General features: G+C 38.3%; 1 protein-coding gene across 1 annotated transcript in view; it reads right to left on the reverse strand.

Annotated features, from left to right (window-relative positions):
• Positions 1–22,027, reverse strand: part of ESR2 (estrogen receptor 2) — a 32,313-nt gene that overhangs the window by 5,877 nt on the left and 4,409 nt on the right. The window contains exons 2-5 of the mRNA XM_010163104.1: positions 19,404–19,579; positions 16,575–16,691; positions 7,140–7,439; positions 1,307–1,445 (exon numbers count right to left, since the gene is read on the reverse strand). Coding sequence (XP_010161406.1) covers positions 1,307–1,445; positions 7,140–7,439; positions 16,575–16,691; positions 19,404–19,579 — 732 coding nt within the window. The remainder of the gene's footprint in view (positions 1–1,306; positions 1,446–7,139; positions 7,440–16,574; positions 16,692–19,403; positions 19,580–22,027) is intronic.

The following is a 22,027-nucleotide window of genomic DNA, read 5'->3' on the forward strand; positions in this document are numbered from 1 at the left end:
GCCTGCAGAAAGGCAGCTGACTAAATATTGCCCATTTTCCTGTGTTCCTCATAGCAAAGGGGAATTTTAAGCCCTGGAGGAGAAGGGGCAGCTGCCAGTTTCAAAACAAAAGACACAAGCATCAGAGAGGTACTTGTCTACAAAGAGTATGCAGGAACTGTACCTGAAGTTCAACTAAGATAAAAACAAACAACTTACAGACCAGTTTCGTGTCTTAAAAAAAAAATAAAATAAATTACAGCATGCCCAGATGCTTGCTGGCTCCCACTCTGCTGTGTTGTGTGGAGGTAAAGGAATGAATCAAATAAGCTCACTCTATTCAGCACATACTATTTCCCGAGGAACTAAATGTATCATACGTTTTCAGGAATTTCTTATCATTGCGTTGAACAATGCAGCGTGTCCTTGCGTTAAATTTTATATGAGCAAATATTTCATACCTTCTATAAATTAAATTTCTTTTACTAACCCATTTTGCTTTCTATATCTAGGATAGTGATTATTATTCAGCTCAAGCCACAGTACTGATACAGATCTGAATTTTCCCAGGTTGAAAAGGTTAAGAAGTATTCTAAACCTGCCCAAGAGAGTAGATTGTTTCCCTGACTTTGTACCAGTATGAAGCCCAGGTCAAATCCTTCTAAGGTCCTGTAGAAAAACAGCCTTACTAATCCATATTATTCCCTGCTAGTACATGATGTTATGGAGAAATAACTTTTAATCTTGCAAACACTCTGCTTTAGCTTGAAAAAAAATACTTTCAGTATTAAAAAGCAAGCTAGAGAGGTTTTTAATCCCTTTTAACCAGTGCTGCAATGTTCATTATTATAGCTATTTATGAAGTCTGCACTAGGCTCAGGGAGAAAAACAAGTAGAGAAGCTACTTAAAATAATTAAAATATGGCCTGACACTATGTCTGCTTTTTTTGAGGGGTTAGAAGAGAAAAATCTATCCACTGGAAGAAACTGATTGACAATGTAGTGCACTGTGTTGATGTGTCTACAGTTTCAGCATCTGGAGACCCAGACCAAAAGGATCAAAATGAGCAAAAGATGTGAAAAATACAAAGAAACTTCACACTGTCCTGTACTACAGCAATTAAGGAACTGGCAATACAGGTTTTACTTAGCATTCCTTAAGCCCCTGCAAGGATGTGGAACCTCAAGATATTATTGTTACAAACACAAGTAAAGGATATTGTTAGATAAAGTATTAATAGCATCTCCTGTACTCAATCCTCTTATCATTCACTCCACCTTCAAACATGCTAATATGAAGTGTTCTCAATATGTTAATTTCTCTTACCTGTCTAGTACAAGGTCTGGTGCAAAAATTAGTTTTCCAGGATGGTCAATTGATCTCCACATCAAACCAACCATTAAAACTTCCATCCAGCAGCTCTCCAAGAGTCTTACTTGGTCATAGAGGCTGAGGTCAATGAAGCCTAAAATGATGAAAATAGCATAAAATAAATCAATGTCTGTTTATTTCTCTGGTTTGATAAAGAAGACTGAGTATATGAGAAACAAAAAGAAACAGAAAGTTTAGGGGTTTATGGGTTTGTTTTGTTTTTCCTTTTATTCTTCTTTTTTTTTTTCTTCAAAACCCATTTTTGTGTCATGTGGAGGTGAAGGAATGAATCAAATAAGTTCATTTTTGGGTTGTGAAGAAAGTCAGTAAAGGGAGTACTGACATCAGAAGGAGATGCTGCCATCTCAAATCGGAACATAAATATTTGTTATTATCCTTGTCAAATCTTCCACAAAACATTTGAAATAAAGCAGAGTGATGTTTAAGTGCGATTACTCCCATACAGCTGGTGAAACTCAAGTGATTGCAGAGGCCCTGCCTTATGTTTGGCCACCTCTTTAGATGACTATCCCACAGCCTCCTGAGTGGCACCAGTGAATCAATTGGGAAACACACATTTGTTGGAGATTACTGTATTGCACTGCAGAGGACTCCTAAGAAAATAGGCTGTTCTTTCCCCAGAACGCATATGGGTGTTGTTTGCAGGGTTTTTTTAATCTCATAAAACAGGTATGTTTCTGGGTTGGTTGGGTAACTGAAAGAACCCTCATCTTGGTGCCTCTGTGTTATCATCCCCTTTGTAAATGACGTGTTGATCCCAGCCCATCCTTTTCCTGCCACCTGCTTTCCCAAAATTGCAATAAACTGCAAAAAAAAAAGAAAAAAGAAAAAAGAAAAAAGAAAAAAGAAAAAAGAAAAAAGAAAAAAGAAAAAAGAAAAAAGAAAAAAGAAAAAAGAAAAAAGAAAAAAGAAAAAAGAAAAAAGAAAAAAGAAAAAAGAAAAAGGAAAAAAGAAAAAAGAAAAAAGAGAAAAATAAAGGGGTAATTGATGAAGGTATTAGTGTCCCCATTGCCTCCATTCACAGCATACTGGAAGCTAGAAGAGAATTAATGTGATTGTGCATGAGCCTCTTCCAGTATCTAGTTGTCTGCAGAAGTTATAGCAAGGTGTCTGATAGCACTGCAACACAGCCAGGAGGGAGAGACAGTCGTTGCCCTCCCTTTCCCTTCCCCTGCAAAAAAGACTGGGGAAAAGAGATGCACAGAAGCCAAATAAAGAGAAATAAAATTAAGACACACAAAAAAACCCTCCAAAAACCAAACCAACCAACCAAACAAAAAAACCCCACAGAAGTGTGAATTATGAAAATGGAAGTGAGAAAGCAGACTGCTCAGTCAAGGAATGAAACACAGATACAATCACAACCAGTTCAGTGGTCAAACTGTAGCTGTGTTCACAACCAAGATGAAGCCAGAGTTTTCAAAGCAGAACTGCTTTAGATAGGTCTCTTAGCAAAGGTGCTTCATTATTAGACAAGCTGGTATCTACGACTCTGCTTAGTGAAAAATCATTGCACAGCTTGGCCATGGGAGACAGGTTTCCTGTAGTTCTTCCCCTTTGTCTGAGACCTTAAAATACACACAGAACGTTTGTGCAGTCAAAGAATCTGCTGTCAGTAATTTGTACAAATGCTCTATGTATTTTAATCTTATTAAACTACTTAGGCTGGAAGACAGTTGGTGACAGCCTTGGGTTGACATAAACTGGGTAATGTGCACTCTCTCTTTTCATTGCTAAAAGTGCTGTCTTTCAAAACTGATAGCCTTGCTCCTTATTTTGTAAGAAGGGTGAACAGGAGTCTATGAGCGGTACCTTCCCTCCTGGATTTCCCTGTCATAGAATTTACTACAGAATCCACAGCCAACAACAGATTATCTACCAGACACTGGCACACACTCATAATTTTAGAAGTGCTTTTAGAAAAATAATCATGGAAGTGTGACTAATATAAACTGACAGTGGCAGTTGCCCAGGAAACAGCCCAAAAACATTTCAGAAGTTTATTTAAATAAACATTTACACTGGCGTGTGTTGATTTCTCTAGCATAAACAACCAGTTATTTGGTTTAAAAACCTATCTCAGTTGAGAAAGACACCAGACCGAGCCCCAGCATTCAAGCTACAGATACTTAAAGATCCAGATTTATCCCAGATGTCATCTGCTGAACTCACATTATCAGCACCAGCAGTATGATTTACGACCATTGAGCACAGCTGTTAGAAAGACTACAACTTTCCTTTTCCTAACTTATGCTTTAAATACTGAGGACAGCACATAACCCCCACAGCTTCCATTGCAGTGCCAGAAGTCCTATTGCATTTCACAGAATCACACAGAATCACAGAATGTCAGGGATTGGAAGGGACCTCGAAAGATCATCTAGTCCCATCCCCCAATTTGCTGCAGAGTACATTAAAATACTTGTTTTTCTATGGCTGTAGTACACATCCTTTAAATCGCGTGCTCTACACCAAATCATTGAATTACAAATTACTAAAACAGACAAGAAAAAACTTGTGTTAGATGTATAGTAACTATCAAAAGACACGCTGCTCTGGCCAGCAACACACTAGGTTGCATAATGAAGCCAAATTTCAATATTATGACAACATCCTATCGATTAGCAATGCAGGTTCAGATATGAACTGCGTTCAACTCTCAGACTGGGTCAACAAAGTGAAAGGCAATTATAGAAGTTCTGTTCTGCCGTCTGACAACTTCGAATTAAAATACTTAGAATTCAGATGGAAAAAAAATTCAGATGTCAGTTTCTACTTTACTGAGAAATATCAAAAATACAATCCATTAAGCTGAAAGTACAGACAAAAATACAGTCACAGAGGAAAGCTCATAACAAAATAGGGTCATTAAATATTAAATACGAAAAAATAAAATATAAGCATTTATCTTTCCTGTTTAGGCAAAAAGTTACTGTTAACATCAACATCTATAAGGAAAAATAAAAACATTTTATTTCACTTTTGGTGAGTGTCAAAATAATATCCATTAATAATTTAGAGTTGAAAACAGGCTTCCTACCCAGCTACACAAAAGTAAATATTCAGCTTTACAGAAAGTAAAATTACTGTTCACTGGGCCATTAGTCAAGAACTCTGTAATTTTTTTCCTAAGACCTTAGCTCCAGGAGGCAGAGCCTGGATCTAGATAATTAACTTCAAGCAAGAATTTTTGAAAACTTAAATTCTATGTCCTAAACTTTAGTAATCACAGTTATTTTAATGGAAAATATAAATAAATCCACATTCAAGTAAATGCTCTAACTACCTTGTAGTATAGCAATATTACTTGTAATTAGGTACATATTAAACACCACATCTATTTTTGGCATTGTTCTAAAGTGGTGTTTACTTCTGTTCTGTGTAACAGCAGAAAAAACAAACAAACATGATAAAGTGTCAACATTCTCAGGAAGTGTTTTGAAGTGGTTTGACAGCTTCAAGGGGTTTTCTTCATACAGTTCTTTTATTGCCAAGAAAAAGTTTTTCTTTCTGAAAGATGTCGAAAAATAAACTAAAGCAATCAATGCTGAAATTGGGGTGGGTTTGGAAATTGATCTTTTAAAAAATTCAAAAAGTTAATCTCAACTGGCTGAGGTTTTGGGTTTGCGGTTTTGGGGGGGTTTTTTTTAAAAAAAGCTGTCATAGGTAAAAAAATAGAAATTAAGAACAATCAGAAAATGGAAAAGGTTGTTTTGTAGTTTTTTCCCATGCAAATATTGCTTTAAATTAGGTAATTTTCAAAGACTTTCTCTGGTTTTCCGTCACAATTCACTTCCTATCAGATTAACATAACTATAGTGAGTCCTCCGAAATGGTACCTTTTAATCAAGTTTTTCTGATCAGACAATAAATTATAGCAATAGACACCACTTAACCCCTTATGGTTCCTTACTTTACAGTTATTTTCAGAGTTTCTTAAATCAGGAAAAATAAGGATTAAGGATTCGGGTTCTCAGTTTAAAACCTTCCACATTAATGGCAAAACCACTATCACTTTGCAAACGGCGAGTGTGCTTTCAGATGCTCGTGCTGTGCAAGCATCTCCTCCCCAGCAGTTCAACAGCTGACCTGGAATTTGCACCCCTGAAACCATCACACCTGAACCCTCCAACAGAGGCTGAGCTGCGGAGAGGGTAACCTGCAACTAGGAGATGTGGTCCAGCAGCTGGAGCTGGTAGCACCTTCAACTGCTCCAACTAGAAACAGGATGTTCTTCCTTTACCCTAAATTCTTAGTTTAAGGATTATATGAAGTATTCTCCAACAAGAGTTGTCCTTCCTAGACATAAGGATTGCTGTCATGACTTCCTGGGTGTGTATTCAAGCAGCATCAAGTGTTGTTTATAGTGCACAAGTGAGACAAGACCAGGGCATGCACCAGCATGCTCTGGTTGCCTTCAGTATAAAGTCCAAGAGAGGAGCCATGGTGTGCTGGCTCCTCAGTCCTGATGGACCTGGGGTTAGGACTACCACATGTGCTGCAGAATATATTTGCCATGTGAGGTAAGCACAGCTGTAGGGATGACTTCTAGCAGAGCACTATCTCTGAAATGAAGGATTAAGCCCCATGCTGCTATACGTTTATTGATCATTCAGTGCTTCTTTCAGCTCACTGTTATTGGTTGGTCACCTCAGTTCTTGCTAAAGGGCCACAGGCTGCAGTTTAGTTTATGTCAGCCAACAAGTTTTTCTGCACAACTTTGCCAACTATTTTCTCTGTTTGCTGGCTGCTTTTATTGTGGCTTTTATTCTTTATTCTGTTTTAGTCATGGGCACTTCATGGAGAAGGAATTGGAAATGCTCATCACTTCTAATTTGTAAGAAGTGTAATGGTACATTGCCACAATACTGTGGTTGCATTTCATAGAATCATAAAATCATAGAATGGCTTTGGTTGGAAGGGATCTTAGAGATCATTTAGTTCCAGCCCCTTTGCTCCGGACAGGACAGGGTTGCCAGCCACTAGATCAGGCTGCCCAGAGCCCCATCCAACCTGGCCTTGAATACCTCCAGGGATGGGGCATCCACAACTTCTCTGGGCAACCTGTTCCAGTGCCTCACCACCCTCTGGATGAAAAATTTCCTCCTAATATCTAACCTAGATCTCTCCTCTCTTAGTTTAAAGAGACATTCAAGGCAATAACACATGCAGTTGTACTTCAGTGCATGTTCTTTGCGTTGCCAACAACCAAAAGCATCCTTATTGATTTTTGTTTTGAAGGAGAGCACACAATAATTCTGAGATCAATACTATGCACTGCTTTCCAATCTGATGCTCTTGTGGAGCAACTAAGTCAACTGAAGCAATTGCAGACAGCCGGTGCTTGAACACACTTCAGTTTTCATCAACTGTATTCGAAACTTTCTATCAGGACTCAAGGAAAGAATTTGGTCTTAAATTCTTCTTTATAGCAATCCAATTAATACCCCTTTTAATGAACCTTCTAAATTAGATTAATCGGGTATTTATAGTTCATGAGGTAGAAATTACATGCAACACCAACTATACTTTTTAGCAAAATGAACAAGTATTTGACTAACAACAGATAGCAAATTATGGGCTATATCAAAATACATCCAGGTAAATTACCGAGAGCAATAAATTGTTTATTACTTTATATGATAAAAACATAAAGATTTTCATACCACACATTTACTGTGCTGTGCTATTATTTCAGGGTAGAGAATGATATATTGATGGTAAAAGCATCGAATAAAATAAACAAAAACAAGATCAAAATTCTTACCAGGAATTTTTTTGGCCCAACCAATCATGTGAACCAGCTCTTTGTCTGCCAGTTTCGTCAGGGACATCATCATGGAGGCCTCTGTGAATGGTTTGCTGGGACGACTCACCAACACATTGGGAGGCTCTGCTTCAAGTAGTGTTAAAACAAACTGCTCTGGACTGACTGTGCTGAGCAGGATCTCCTTCACGCGAGTTGCCGTCTCACTGTATTTCTTAGCTTTGCCAATGCAGTGCACTTGATCTTCTGAATTACGATGGCGACGCAGGATCCGATACCCACAACGTTCTCTTCTTGAGCCTGACACGAGAGGCACATGATTGCATTGAAGTATTTTTGTCTCTGTTTTGCATTATGTAAATCCAAATGTTTGGGGAGAAGGGGGAAAACCCTTTAATATTGGATGTTCTAATATTGAACATCAAGTTTAAGAATTAAATTATAGCATTCAGCATTGACTTAACCTTGTTTCCACTGACTTAAGCTGAGGCTTTTGTTTATTCTACTGGACAAAAAATAATGTTAAAAAATGTTTATTTTTGAACTTCAGTTAACTTACTTTAAAAGTTCATGGGAAAATTCCCATTGACATAAGAAAGAGATAAATCAGATCTTTAAATGCAAATAAAGATAGCTGTTTGTAAATTCTGGTTTTGATTTCTGTTTAAACTGGGGGAAGAGAAGACTTCTGAAAGTCTGGGCCGTGATACAGAGTAAATATCTCAGCCAGAAGCACAGCTGGGCCTCACTGCTGGCTGTGTTCAGCTAGGGACTCACTGTGATGCAACCCATTTTCTCCCATGAAAGTCAGCATGAGTGTCCCCCAAGCAAATTCAGCTACCTATAACTAGGAGCAAGCTCCCTGTTTAGAGTTCTGCATGCAGAATGCTATTTCTGATGCAAAGAGCCATCCTTTAAATTCCTGGAATTAATTTATTATCAAATTATTATTTATTATTGGAGAATATCAAACATTCTCCAATTCTTTGTCATTGTTATTGGTGGGACCACTGTTATCTGTTCTTGCATAGCTGCCATGGAAAGAGTCTAAAAGTATCTCCAAAAACAGACAATGTGGATTTGCTTAAACATTCAGCCATGGCTTCTACTTCCTTCACCCCTTCAGCATATTCTGTAACAAGGACTATGTTTTAGGGATTTACAAATAATCCTCGACAAGAACTAAAGTGCAAGATCATACCATATTAAAAATCAGGATATTTAAAAATATTCAGTTCCTGAAAAGATCCTTAGACTGGAGGGACCAGGCATTCCAAGCCATCTACTAGAAAGACCAGAGGATCTTGGTGTCAGCTACCAGTAGGGCCATAGGTTTGGACCTGCTGCCAGAAACATAGTTGGGTGTGCATGTGCACAAGAGGGTTTGTGCACAAGGTACCTGGAAGAACAGAGGATCCAGGGGCCAGCTACTGGATAACATTGACTTTCTAAAGTCAGTTACTGGAGGAATCCATAGCACATGTGTGTTTCTTTGACCATTTGTGTGTGAGAAGGTCTGAGTACCAGCAACTGGGCACATAAGTGCTCAATATTGGAGAACAGCCTCTATCTGGAAACCTAAGAGACTGGAGAATACAAACAGTTAACGCTGGTTCAAAGAACAGCCCTCAGGCATGGAGGAATCTAAGTGGAACAAGATATTTGAAACTGGAATAATAAGCTGGAAGTCCAGCTTAAATTCTGCATCATGTTGGTCAAGGATGGTTTTGCATCCTTGAAAGGAATATGGGTAGGATGAAATGGGTTGAGTACTGACAGAATATTTGCACAAATAATGGTGTAGGAAGAAGTCCCGAAATATTCACGGAGTCCTCATGGAGGTAAGAGTGAACTTTCGTAAAGTGACCTTTATTAGCTTAAAACAACACACTTTTATAGGGTTCTACAGGGTTCATGTGGTACAAACAAATTACTATTGGTTTAATTAACTAAATATCACACATGTCATCTTATAATTGGTTATAAGTGAATCTACTTCCGCATTCATGCCAGCCTCAGTCTCTCCCTCCTTCCACTTCCAGGTGGCACTTCCTCCCCACCCCCGTGGCCAGCCAATCCTGTTGAACATCCTCCCTTCTGTTTACGACCTTGCTGCTGTTTCTCATCCTTATCTTTTAAGGAGACTTCAGGGGCACTGCCTTCAGGGCTACGAGCTGGGTTGTGCAGGCAGACCTTAAGGAAAACATCATGCCCTTGCTCTGCCAAGATATTCTCTACATAATGGATTGAAGGAAAATGATCATGATTTGCAGAACCAAATACTTAGCCAAATGACATCTAGCTGGAAGTTCCCAGAGCAGCTGAACAGCAGTTATGGAAAGATAATATAGTAGTAGAGACAATCAGAGCTGGAGACATTATTTTATAGTAGATTCATGAAATCGGACTTGATGATACCGAAAAAAAGGTCACCTGCAGAACTACACAAGTCACAGAGCAATTTGTTCAACCATCTGTCTGGGCAAATCCTTTTCTTCCTAAGAGAGGCAAAGGACAGTGAGGCATAGACTAATTTCTACAAAGACACTGGGATGATGTAGTGAACTCTGTGCTAAGCCTCATTTTGGACTAATGCACAAAGGTCAAGAGGAAAATCTTAAAGTGCTTTGTCAGCTTCAGAAAAACATTAGAATGGCACAGTGGGCTGCAGAATGTTCTGAAGTCACATCATGCACAAAAAGTATGCAAATATTTTCCATCAGGGAAGACAAAGAGGAAAGGTCGACAGTGAACTAAGCAACTGGAACAAAAGTACAACTGGAGACAGATGAGGAAATGCCTAGGTGTCAAGGTGGTCTACCTACAAAGATCTCCATAGCTCTGATTTCCACATGAATGTGCATGGTACAGACCATAACCACCAGGACAGAACTGAACCAAAGCAAGAAGCAACACCTCACATCATTTCCACTGTTTAGAAAGCTGAAGCACGTTGAACATGGGCATCTTGAAGGACAGAACAAGAAAAATAGCACAGAGGGACTAAAAGCCATAGGGAAATACAGGGCAGAGGAGAAATTTTCCTGGGCTATCAAAAAATAGCAACTGCTCCATGACAAGCATAGTTTTTATTCTCCAGTACCTGGTGGAGCTGTGAAGGCTCAAAAAAGAATACACGTGAATAGCAGTCTTTTAATTAAACACATGGAGAAGCTGTTTAGTTAGGGACTATATCTAAAATTATAAAGTTAGAAAAACTACTGGTTTAAGATGGAGGTGGGGAGAGGAGGAGGTACCTGATGACACAACCAGGAAGAAATTCCAGCAGTTTGGACACACCTGCCAGAAGCAACATGGGGTCAAGCAAGCACTTGCAACCAGCTCATTGGCCCTAGTTCAGTTCCTGGCACTGAAGTGAACCAAGTGTGCTCTTGTGGGACCCCACATCTTCTGATCAGTTGTCTTCAGCTCTGTGATACTGTCACCCCTACTTCTCTGTGATATGGAAAATATCAGGTCTTCAGTGTCAAGATCTGACTTAACAATTCCAGTTCACTGTTGTGAAGGTTTTTAAATAACACTTTGTAGCCTTTCCAAAATATAAACACACAGGTAAGTGACCAGGTACTTTAATGAAGATCAAAGAAATCAGTAAAATTTTAAAAAAATATTTAAAAAATAGTAGTCCAGCACCCTATTCTAATTGATAAAGTCTTGTATCACTTTCATCTGCACAGCTGCACTTCATGCTCCACCTTAAAATAATTCAGTCAAGATGTTATACTTGTTGACAGTAATAAAGATCTCAATACTTATGGAGGGTTCTTACTGGGAAATAGCAAGCCCCTTTAAGTTACTTTACCTAACTAAATCAAGTTTCATATATAACCAGCATTTCTAAAAAAGTAAAAAATAATAATTTTTTTTAGTAAAAAAAGCTCAAAATAATAATAATAATCATCATCATCATCATCAATGGTTTCTAGGAGTGCTATGACATTTCTGCACAAAAAACTTATTACTAAAAAAAAATATAGTTAGCGGCAAAAAAGGAGGGGGAAAAAAAAAAAGCAGATTCTGAATTATAGTTTGTATTTTTAATCCCCATATATGGCCAAAGCAGGCTAAGGCTGATTCACTGAGCAGTGTGCAGAAAACACAACTGTACAGTGTTTAAATTAAAGGAGATAATAGTTATTTCCATATGAAAATTAATTCTGTTTGTATTTAAAAAAAAACCAAACTGCATTGTAAGATTACACAACTAAGAAAACAACATTTAAGCTTGCCAGTCAATCAACAGATCTGAAAGTAGTAGCCTGTCCAATTAAATCAACATTTCAACAATATAAAGGAACTTTTGTGCTTTTTATTCAAAACCAAAGTTTAGGCAGGACTGAGAAATTTTACTCATACATCTATTAGCATCCAGCAGGCATGTACACGTGCTTATAAAACTATATATTATAAATAATTATAGACCAGATTAACATTTACCTTAACTAGACACAGAGATGTGGATCAATCTCTGTAAAAGCACAGCAATAAAATACAACTTTCCAGATGAGGGACTATTTCTGACTTTACCACAAACTCCCTAACTATACTTAAGAGCTAATATTCATTCATATAAAGGTAATTCAGGCAACTGGAGAAGTGCACAAGATGATCAAATCCCTCATTATTCCCACAGCACTCTCCTCATTTAGAGCTGTTCTTTGTGCAAAACAAATAGCTATATTCAGCTAGGAATGCTGGACCAAGGGCAAGACCTTGAGCTACAGCACCATGGACCTCATGGGTAAATGATCACAGAGTATAAGAAATAAGATACACTGAAAAAAAGGTCATTGAAATTAGCCTGTTGTTCACTCACCCATGAGCAAGCCACAACAGGTATTATTGGCACTGAAACACACTCTCTGTACAGCACCTCCTGCTTTACAAATTCTTTGAAAATTGCAAATGCCTCTTCTGTCTGATGTGCTGGGCAGTTGTATGGCATGTTGTTCTTAATATTGATCTGGCACTGGCAACTGCTCATGTATGTAACCAGTTCAGCAGCAACTGCAGCTTCTACCATTGAATACATTATAATCAGTTTTTGTAAGTGTTTGAGCTTAAAACTTGCTCTAGTATACATTAGTAAATCATTATCCCTCCAGTCACCTTTGAAAGCAACTGCAAATGTTCCAGTGAGTACGTCTGTATTCACAGAGCAGACCTACTGACAAAGCTGCTGTCTGCCATACACACATGAGAACACGAGCTGAAATTACTGTAATTTTTATAACAGCTAAAATACAATTAATACATCTGATGTCCAGAGAATGCCATGAAACATTTTTTTCCCCACTCACTTTCTGTGTGAAAAGTAATTTGCACTATTTCAAAATGCTGTCTAGAAACTGCACACAGCAGCCAAGCACAGGAGAAAAGAGAGCCAAATCCTGAACCATATCAACCCACAGAAAAGTCTATTTTTCTTTCTGCAAACTTGTGGAATGATGCCAGTATTCAAGGGCAGTATTGCTCCATTGCTTTTTAGTATGGTCCCTCACCCGCCTCATTTGGGGCGGGGAGAAGGTAGAAAGGAACTTTACCTTTGGAACATTTTCAACACCTTGAGAACTGGTGCACCGGGAAAAAGATATAGGAGTGGGGTGGGGGTAGCAGGGAATAGAAGGTAAGTCTAGTCCGACAGGGAAACTGAAAACTCCTTATGGAAGGAGATCTATTTGAGCCTCAGGAAGCAAAAAACCAAAAGTATGAGGATAGTTGCTCCCAGAGTGGCTACAGTTAAGTGATGAAGCAACTGCCCTCTTCCTTACTGCCTTTGGCAGACAGCCCAGTTCATTTCAGCTCCCCAGGTAAACCCCAGAAAGCTCCAAGAGAAGAATTTTATCACAATCTGTTTTATTCGAGTTTACTGGGCAGAGTTTACTGCAGTATTTCTGCTTAACTTGTGCCTGGTGACAGTGCTTTGCAATTATTTTTCTACCATCACTAGTAGTCCTAGTGCCAAAATTAAGCAGTAGCTTTCTTGATTGGAACAGGAGGCACCACAGACTTCCCACAGAGAAATTTGCAGATGCACTGTCCAAGACCCTCATTGTGCTTTTGGTAATTATGGTATATTTTGTAAGAAATTGTCCATTGTCACCTTATTACAAAGCACCCTCAAGCTAGCCTCCACTGAAATACCCATGGTCTTTTGGCTTGAATTCTCAAAGTTTATGAATGTGATGACATCCAAGAGAATTTCAGACCAGGAAACTTCAAAACAACACTTTCCTACTGCCTACTGCTGTTTTAAGAATGGCATATACTGCCTAATCACATTTACACACAGAAACGCGTATGCTATACATACACACATACATGCTTATTTTTTCTCAAGGTGTTCATTGATAATATGCAAAATGAGGATTTGAAGATTTGATCCAAACAGTGCAGACTTTATAAAGAGCTTTCATAAATGACAAAGCGGTAATTGAGGTTCTTTTATCACTTCTGCTGGACAACAAGTCTCCACTGAGCAAAAAAGCACTTACAAACCATTCTATCCTATCTAGACTTTTAACAGATGTGAACCAATGTATTCATTAAGTGACCTGGAAAGGGAGCAGAGATGGGGAAAAGCCTTCATTAAAAAGAAAACGTACTCTTTTATGGCTTTCTACACTAAAAAACTGGTATTAAAGCACAGCTCTAACAAGAAAAAATTTGAAAGATGATCACTTTAGTCTCCAGGAAATGGCATTTATGTTTCATGCAAGAAATACAGTCTTAAAATCTGTCTGGTTTAAATTTCTGTCACCGTGTGTCCATGCATCAGCTTTACTCACAGGTGCCTCTTAACTCATCATGCAACTCAGACTATTCTGAGTAATTTTTATATTCCCTTTTCTGAAATTAAATTGTTAAGATTCTCAGACTAAATTCTCAAGAGTCTCAAGTATCAATGCTACTATTTAAAAACTGATTTTTTAAAAAATGCAGTTCCTATTATAGTTTCAAAGTGTCATTTTTAGTCTGGCACAGTCATTAATGTCCTATAAACATTCATTATTGTAGAAAAATACATTTATGAATATGTGAAAAGCTTAAAAGGAACACAGGCTAAGACACAAGTACATATTATTTACTAGTTGTAGTACCATAGTACCCAAGAGGTCTAATCACAAACCAAGACTTCCTGGACAATTAGAATAAAAGGATTAATTTAAGGAAAGCATTGTGCAGGACGACCTTATAATGTCATAGTGGAATCAATCTTTACAAAAACTCTCCAACTCCAGAACTGGGGCTTGAAAGAAACCCCTGTTGGAAAAACTTTGAGTAAAATTCTCAGTCATAAAGATGAACAAAAGACAGTGACACCATTCAGAAAGTAAGGTTTCAAAACAAGTCTCATTTGCACATGTAAGGCTTTCCTTTGGGAGGCCAGATAGCAATGGTAGCTAAGACCATATTAATGAAAAACACCAATAAAGGTGAGATGCATCATCAGTGCAGAAGAAGATAAATGCTCCATATAGAAAGAACTAGCTGACTTGAGCAACAGAAATTAAATGTACTTCAGGAGTACAAAAATAATACAAGGAACAATTGAAATTGTAGTTCTAAGCTGGGAGTTATCAGCTAGAAATGAAAAGGGAAGCTGCAGTCATAACAGATCATAGAATGATTATGAACTGCCAGTGTGCCACAACCATGAAAAAGGCAAATAGGATCCTGGGTTGTATGCAGAGAAAAGCTCCTGCAGAAACACGTATGTATTAATGCTACCACAGAGAGGAGAGTTCACAGGAATATTGTCCATGATTCTGGCATCCAAGTGCAAAATGGATTATTTGATCCTGGAGCAGATTGAGGGACAAGCTACCCTGATGACTTCCAGATTCTGTCTACTTTCCTATTTTGCAAGAGGAGGAGATTTCTTGGTTTATTTAGCCTAATAAACAAGGGTTTTGAGGGGATATGATGCAGTCTGTAAATACAACCAGACCATTAACAATAAAGAGAAGAAGAGCCTCTAAGCTACAGGACAATGTTGCCACCAGAACAAATGGGCATAAATAGTCCAGCAATAAATGCAGGCTGGAATTCTAGAGAATGTTCCTAATGAAAGAAATAATCTGCAAACATCTTTCAGATCAAAGCAGTGGGAGGATGAAAACACTTCCTAACCTTGAAATAGAAATAGGTATTTACATTAAATGGGATGAAATGAGATGCATGCCTGCAAATCACAGAGGAACAAGCACAGTGACCTTCTCCTTTCCACTCCAGTGTTCCTATGTGATGTTTTCCCAGTTTATTTCTATCATGTACATTGGGGAATCTATAAGAAACAACAAATAATTTGACTGTGAAAGTACATTAGATATTGAAATATCTTTTAAGTTATTTTCTTCTTAAAAGTAATCTTTAAAATATCATCTAAATATGTAAAACTACAGTGAAGTCACATCACTTGTAAGTGATGATGACTTACAAGGGATGATGATTTATTCCCTTATAAGGGAATAAGAGAAAAGGCTGGATAATTGTGAGTCGTGCAGTGACAAACAGTGATTGTTCATGGCTTCTTTTGATTGAAGAGCTGGAGGGCACCATAGGAAAATAGCCTGTTCAAAAAAGAACAGTCTGCCCACCATCTTCCCCTCCCTGCCCTACCAAAGTCCCACAAAACAGCCTGGCAATCAGAGAGCTGGTTCTTCACATGACAGGTGGTCAAGCTGCTATGGGATGTGGTAGATGCTAAGACTTTACAGGATTTAAAGGAGGCACAATGGAAAAGTTGTCATTCTATTAACATATTAAGACCTATTAAATACAAAAAACCTCTTCTAGACCAGAGTCCCCAACTGTTAACTTTTAGAACCTGAGAGTTTTCAGCAGTAGTTTCACTTAGGTGCTACTCTCATTCTTACACTCTTCCCAAGGCAGTCGCTCTTGCCACTGTTGGAGGCAGGATACTGGTTTAATTAACTACTGCTTTGATGCGGCACCGCTGTCCTTGCATTACATTCAACCAGCACAGCACGGTACAGCCTCATTTACTCCATACTGAAAGGGTTTTCAGTTTGGTTTGAGGCTCAGGCAGCAGCAGGTCTTGGGTTCCTGTTCTTCAGAACACAGCATGCAAGCAAACTGCCTTCACTGCCTTCACACAACTGCTCTGCAGAGGTACTATGGTTTTCACGTGCTTAACCTACACCTTACTCCTTCCCACAGGTTTTCTTCTGAAAATGAAAAATCTTCTACTGCTTTAAGAATCAGTCCATTCCTTCCCATAAAACCAGCTCAAACCTTGCTCTAATTTCTTGTTTGTGCCTTTTTAGGATTCCAAGAAAAAAAGAAAAAAAAAGAAAAGCTATACAGAACTGTCCGAGGAGGGGAAAAAAAAAAAAACAAAAAGAAAAGCCAGCAAAACCCAAGCAAAGACCACAGACATGCAAAACTCACCACATTTCATCATTCCCACTTCATAACATTTCCGTAGCCGGCATGCCTGGCAGCTTTTGCGCCTGTTTTTATCTATTGTGCATTGATTGGTAGCTGGGCAGATGTAATCATTGTGTCCTGCAACAGAGTAAGAAGGGAAAATTTAACATCTCCAACAGTCTCTCTTGGTCATTTCCCAAATCAGGACCTTCTTGATTTTAAGCATTTCCACTTTTTCATATGCATATAGCTAAGCTCCATTAATTTCACTGATGCAAAAATGCATGTTTATCCTATACATCACTCTGTAACCAGTAACCAGACAGCACAGACCAGCTGTTAGTGATGACTGCTAGATAACCAAGCACCTTATAATACCAACTTATTTTTGAAAATGGGACATATGCTTTCCTGGAAATTTACTCCTAACCTCTAACTTCTCACTGTACATTGGGACTCCACAGATGGCAGATTTTTTTTCCTCAGCAGAGTTGAAAACAGCAGTGCACGCAGCTTCAGTCCTGCAAAGATTTAAGTAAACTACAGCTCTATTTACTGAATGCTCTGATGTGGTGAGTTCCAGGAATGAAGAAGCCTTTGGAGGATTGACCCTGGACCAAAGTTAATAAAAAAAAGAAGTCCAAGAGACGAAGATGACTAGTATAAAATAATGCACACTGTGTAGCACAAAGAAAAGCTAAAGCAGAAGGTATAACTTTTAGATATTCTGGACAAGTGCTTCTCTTCTATTCATCAGCTTCCCCTACAGACTCTTCTGTTCTATTCTCCTTCTCTCCCACCTCACCTCACCCCCACCCAAATCCCTTTGCATTATTGTATTTCATTAATCAATAATCTGGTTCAAAGGTTTATTACTGCAAATTGGACTTGAGTATGCTCTTGGCACAAATACAGTTGAATCATCTCCTGCAAAATACTGGAAATCTCTCTTGCAGTAGTTATCAAAGGATGCAAAAAATATTCACTCATTTACATTTCTTAATGTTTTTTCTCTCAGGTTGCTCTTTAAGTTATTTTTTCAAACTTTAAGAATAGATCAGGCAAAGATACACCTACTGGATTTTTTTTAACTTGATGTAAGTCCAGGAGTTCATGTCCCCATGAGTAATTATTTAACTGAACCATTGTGACTATTTCCTTGCAAAATTAAAATAATTTTAACCTTGAATTTTTGAACCGACAATATTAAAAAGAAGAGATCAGGTTACAGTTTGTCCCATTTCCTACTGGCAGATATGACTGAAAAACAAATTACTGTTTATCACTGTTCACACAACATGGGGGGAAAGGAGGAGGAAGCTCTCTGTTGCACTATAACCCAAGCGCACAGGAGCATAAAGTGGTTTAAAACTCCCGTGGCCTTGGAATAATTTAGCTTGCAGGCAGATGTTCAGAGATGTGGGTCAAATACACTACCCTACAAACTTAGACAAGCAGAGGAGACCACACACAGTTACTCAGTCATACCATCTAATTTTAATTAGACATTAGCCCAACATTTTGGTCTATGGTAGGTCCAGAAGTTCTTTATTTTTATAAGCAATATCCTTCATAACAACAGTTGCAACTGAGTGCTTGATGGTGTTCTATGCCAAGAACTTACTTCCATTTATTTGAATTACAAACAAACATTACCTGACATAGTACATTAAGGTGTACAAAAGGCCACAATGGGTAGCACGTTCATGGTCAAAGCACATGTGAGCAATGCAGAGCAGGCAAATAATTTTCCTGACAGAAAACACTTTGACAATAAATTCTAACTCCATTTGTGACAAACTGGAGACAAAGTTCTCTTCAATTATTTTAGAAATCAAAAGTACTTGCACCAGTTTATTGAAATTGTTATTCACCCATGCAGAACTTGCACAATAAATTGGAAGGGCAAACAAGTTTTGAATTAAATTTGATTCTAATGGTGACACCAGCTCTGCCATATTGATTGCTAAAGGCTTTGTGTGCAGAGGAGGAAGGAAACTTTACAGGCCGAAAAATGACAGGATTTTCTGTGTTAGTATCTGCATGTAGTAACCAATGTCAATCCAATTAAGTTTCCATCAAGAGATCCCAGGTGAGGCCAAAGAATATGATCACTAGAGCCAAGGTTAAAGAAATTAAGCAGTCCAAAGTTGGAATATGGTGCATAAGTCACCGTTCATAGGCTGTGATAACAAACTTGCAGACCTACATTTACTTCATACTGCAGCCACTCAGCAAATTTGAACTAAATACCAAATATTTAAGAATTTAAACACCGAAGTGGAAATCTTAGATAGAGAGATCTGGCAGAGTAAGAAATACTGCAATGTAGGCTTTGGGGGGTTTAGGGCTGAGAAATAACAGTAATCAGGTTTGTACCTAATACTTGCTACACATATTTTCATATCCTACATACTGTGTAGATATTACATGCTATGACTCAACAGCTCCAGGCAATATAGTCTTGTCAAGAATAGTTCCTGGCAAGCAAAGTCTCCAGACAATTACCTACTCTAGCTGTATCTATTAGAATAAATTCATAATTATTATGTCTACTTTGGGACACAAATTGCAATCAGATTCACAGGTCTGCAGTTCCACCCCACCAAGGCCTTGCTGCAGGGCCTTCCCAAGCTACGTATTCCACCTCTTCTCTAAAGAAATCAATTGTTCACTTTGCAATATTTCCAGATCTTGATAACGTAAGAGCCAAGAGATAACAGACAAATCATGTGTTGCTCTATTTTCAGCATGCAGCACCATACACCAGGATTTTAGATCAACTGCTGCAGCCCCCTATTATATGAAACAACTTCTTTGAGCAAAGTTATCAAAAGCTGATTCTCCTACCTTGAATACTTCTTTTAAAGAATGCTTTGCAGCCTTCACATGACCAGACCCCATAGTGGTATCCTGAAGCATAGTCACTGCAGACTGCACAGAAGTGGGCATCTCTTTTTGAGCCAGCATTATTTGCCATCGGGCTTGTACAGTCATTGCCATTAGTTTTTCTTTTTAACGTTTCTCTGATGGAAAAGAAAAACATCTGTTATAAAAGAGGAAAAAATTGATCTACATTGCAAGCAGAGAGTTTCATTATTTTCCATTGTCTTCTATTCTCTCTCTGTACAGTCTTCTTACTACTGAACACAGGATAGTGTGAAACACTGTTAAGCTTTTTTCTGATAAGGTTATTTAAAGTATTTAGTCTAATCCCAGAGCTTTCAATAATGACAGACTATAAAGTTTTAAAATACTCAAAGGCATAAAACTGGACTGCTGATGTGTCATTCACATGAACTCTGGGAAAATTATATGGAATGCTGATGGATCTTGAAGAATTCTTGGAAATGCATGAGTCCAGGAATTTGTGAACCAAGTAGTTCTTGCCTTTGGGAAGTTTTGCATGGAAAATATAAACTCAGACAGCTAGGACTGACATGAAAAACACTACCACAATCAGAGCTGCAGTTGCTTCATACTGTTAGCGAGGCAAAATTCTAGCTGGAGCAATACACACCTAGTCTCAAGTATTTCATCCTTTAAACGAGGCTTTATTCATTAGTGAGATGATGGAAACAAACATCTTGAGATATGAATCTCAGCCTACAAGATCAACTCACAATGTTACACCAAGTTTTCTGTTCAAGGTGACAACCCACATTGATCACCCTAGTGCTAAAGAAAAGGAAGTCTGAATACAAGAAGAATGGAGAAACACAATTAATAAAATACTTTCATACATAAAAAAATATTGCTCCATATATGTTAATAAAATATATGCATTCCTGAAGTGCTGTAAATAGTTCCAACTTACTGGAACTATTCTTAGTGACTGGATTAAAATTAGAACAGGATAAAAACATGAAATAACAGCCAATTCCTGACACCAAGATCCTGTAAACAAACAGCAAGAGGAAAGAAACTTAGATTATCAGCAAAGTCTTTTTTAGGTATAGGAAGCACACCCATTGTGTAGGTTTTCTCTGGACCTCATTTTCTTGGTGGCTTTAGCATACCTTACCTTCATGCTCAATACAATTTCTAGAGAGAAAGAAAATAGTGTCATGTACAAACTCTCAGCAGCAGTTTGGCAAAAGGAAAGCTGTATAGTTAACTTATAGGTACAAGTTCAGCACAGAGGCAGAAGTTAGAAACGGCAGAATTTTCCTCATACCACCTTCTAGCAGGATTAGGGAGGAGAAGAAATATCAGTTGGGATAAGACAGAAGGCAGCATGATTTATGACTTCTAAAGAACAAGGGTGAGTTGCCCAGACAGAAGAAACATGTTCACCAACAAGAGTAAGTTTAAACAGAACAGTAGAAACATGCTGAAAGTGCTGTCAAAGAGGCTTTAACTAACATATTAAAAGTAGATTTTGTGCTGGTTTCATGTCAGGAGGTGAGGGAAAACACACCCACATGCCAACTAAAAACCATTAAATTTATAAGTATTTGAGGAGAACGTGCTCCCTAGTAGAAAATTTGGAAAGTAAAAATGGTGGTTATTTCACCAAATTCCAAAGCAGGAAAAATAATGTATTTGTTGTACAATTAAGTTACTGCAAGCTTTTGAAAAATGTTAATTCATTCGGATATTGCAGGCCATAAGGGTGGTTAGATGTTTAACAAGCCCAGTCTTTGGTTACACACACACTCCCTTTAATGGATTACTGAATCACTAAGTTATTTCCCATTCTGCCACGCTGGGAAAACCAGTGTAGGGGATCTCTCCCTCAGAATAAAAGGACTGTATCACACATGCCTGATAGGCTGCTAACACAGGGGGGAAAAAGCATTGCTATTCCCTTCTGTTTCCCTGTATCTGGAAGAAAAAGTAATTTGGCATTTCACATTAGGAGTAGTATATTTTTAAGTAGTACTGGGGATTCATGATTCAATTACGATAACCAGAAGAGAATCAAAATCAGCTAGAGAGCATCTCAGTGACTGACTGATATGCTGTAGAGAGTGATGTTTCTTGTCCTTGTTAAAGCACCAAGATGTTATGGATGAAAATAAAGAAAAAGCACACATGGTAACATCTCACTGAGGAGTGTTGTTTTTTACCTTCCAGTCATGACAAGTGTTTTAAAAAACACTTTTTCTGTCCCTGCTTAAAAGTTTAACAACAGGCACCCTGCACACATGCAAACCGCGTGACTTCCGCAGACTCTGGCAAACAGCTTGCACGCAGAGCAACGATCTGGAACAAATTCCTCCTGCAGGATGAACGGGCATCAAATCTGCTCATCTGTGATAGCTGCAGCACTGCAGCAGGAGGTCCAAACCAAATCATTTTGTTAAAGACAACAGAACCAGGAAATAACTGACAGCTTTAGAGTACACGTTCCTTACTCTGAGAACCTCACGATCAGAGTAGCCACACAAACAGCAAACTGGAGTGGGTAGCCCTACATGTGATTAGAGACCACCTCCAAGAGCTCTTGGGACTGGTGGACACCAGCAGGG

Source organism: Antrostomus carolinensis, unplaced genomic scaffold (genome assembly GCF_000700745.2).
Source record: "Antrostomus carolinensis isolate BGI_N321 unplaced genomic scaffold, ASM70074v2 scaffold15282, whole genome shotgun sequence".
NCBI lineage: Eukaryota > Metazoa > Chordata > Aves > Caprimulgiformes > Caprimulgidae > Antrostomus > Antrostomus carolinensis.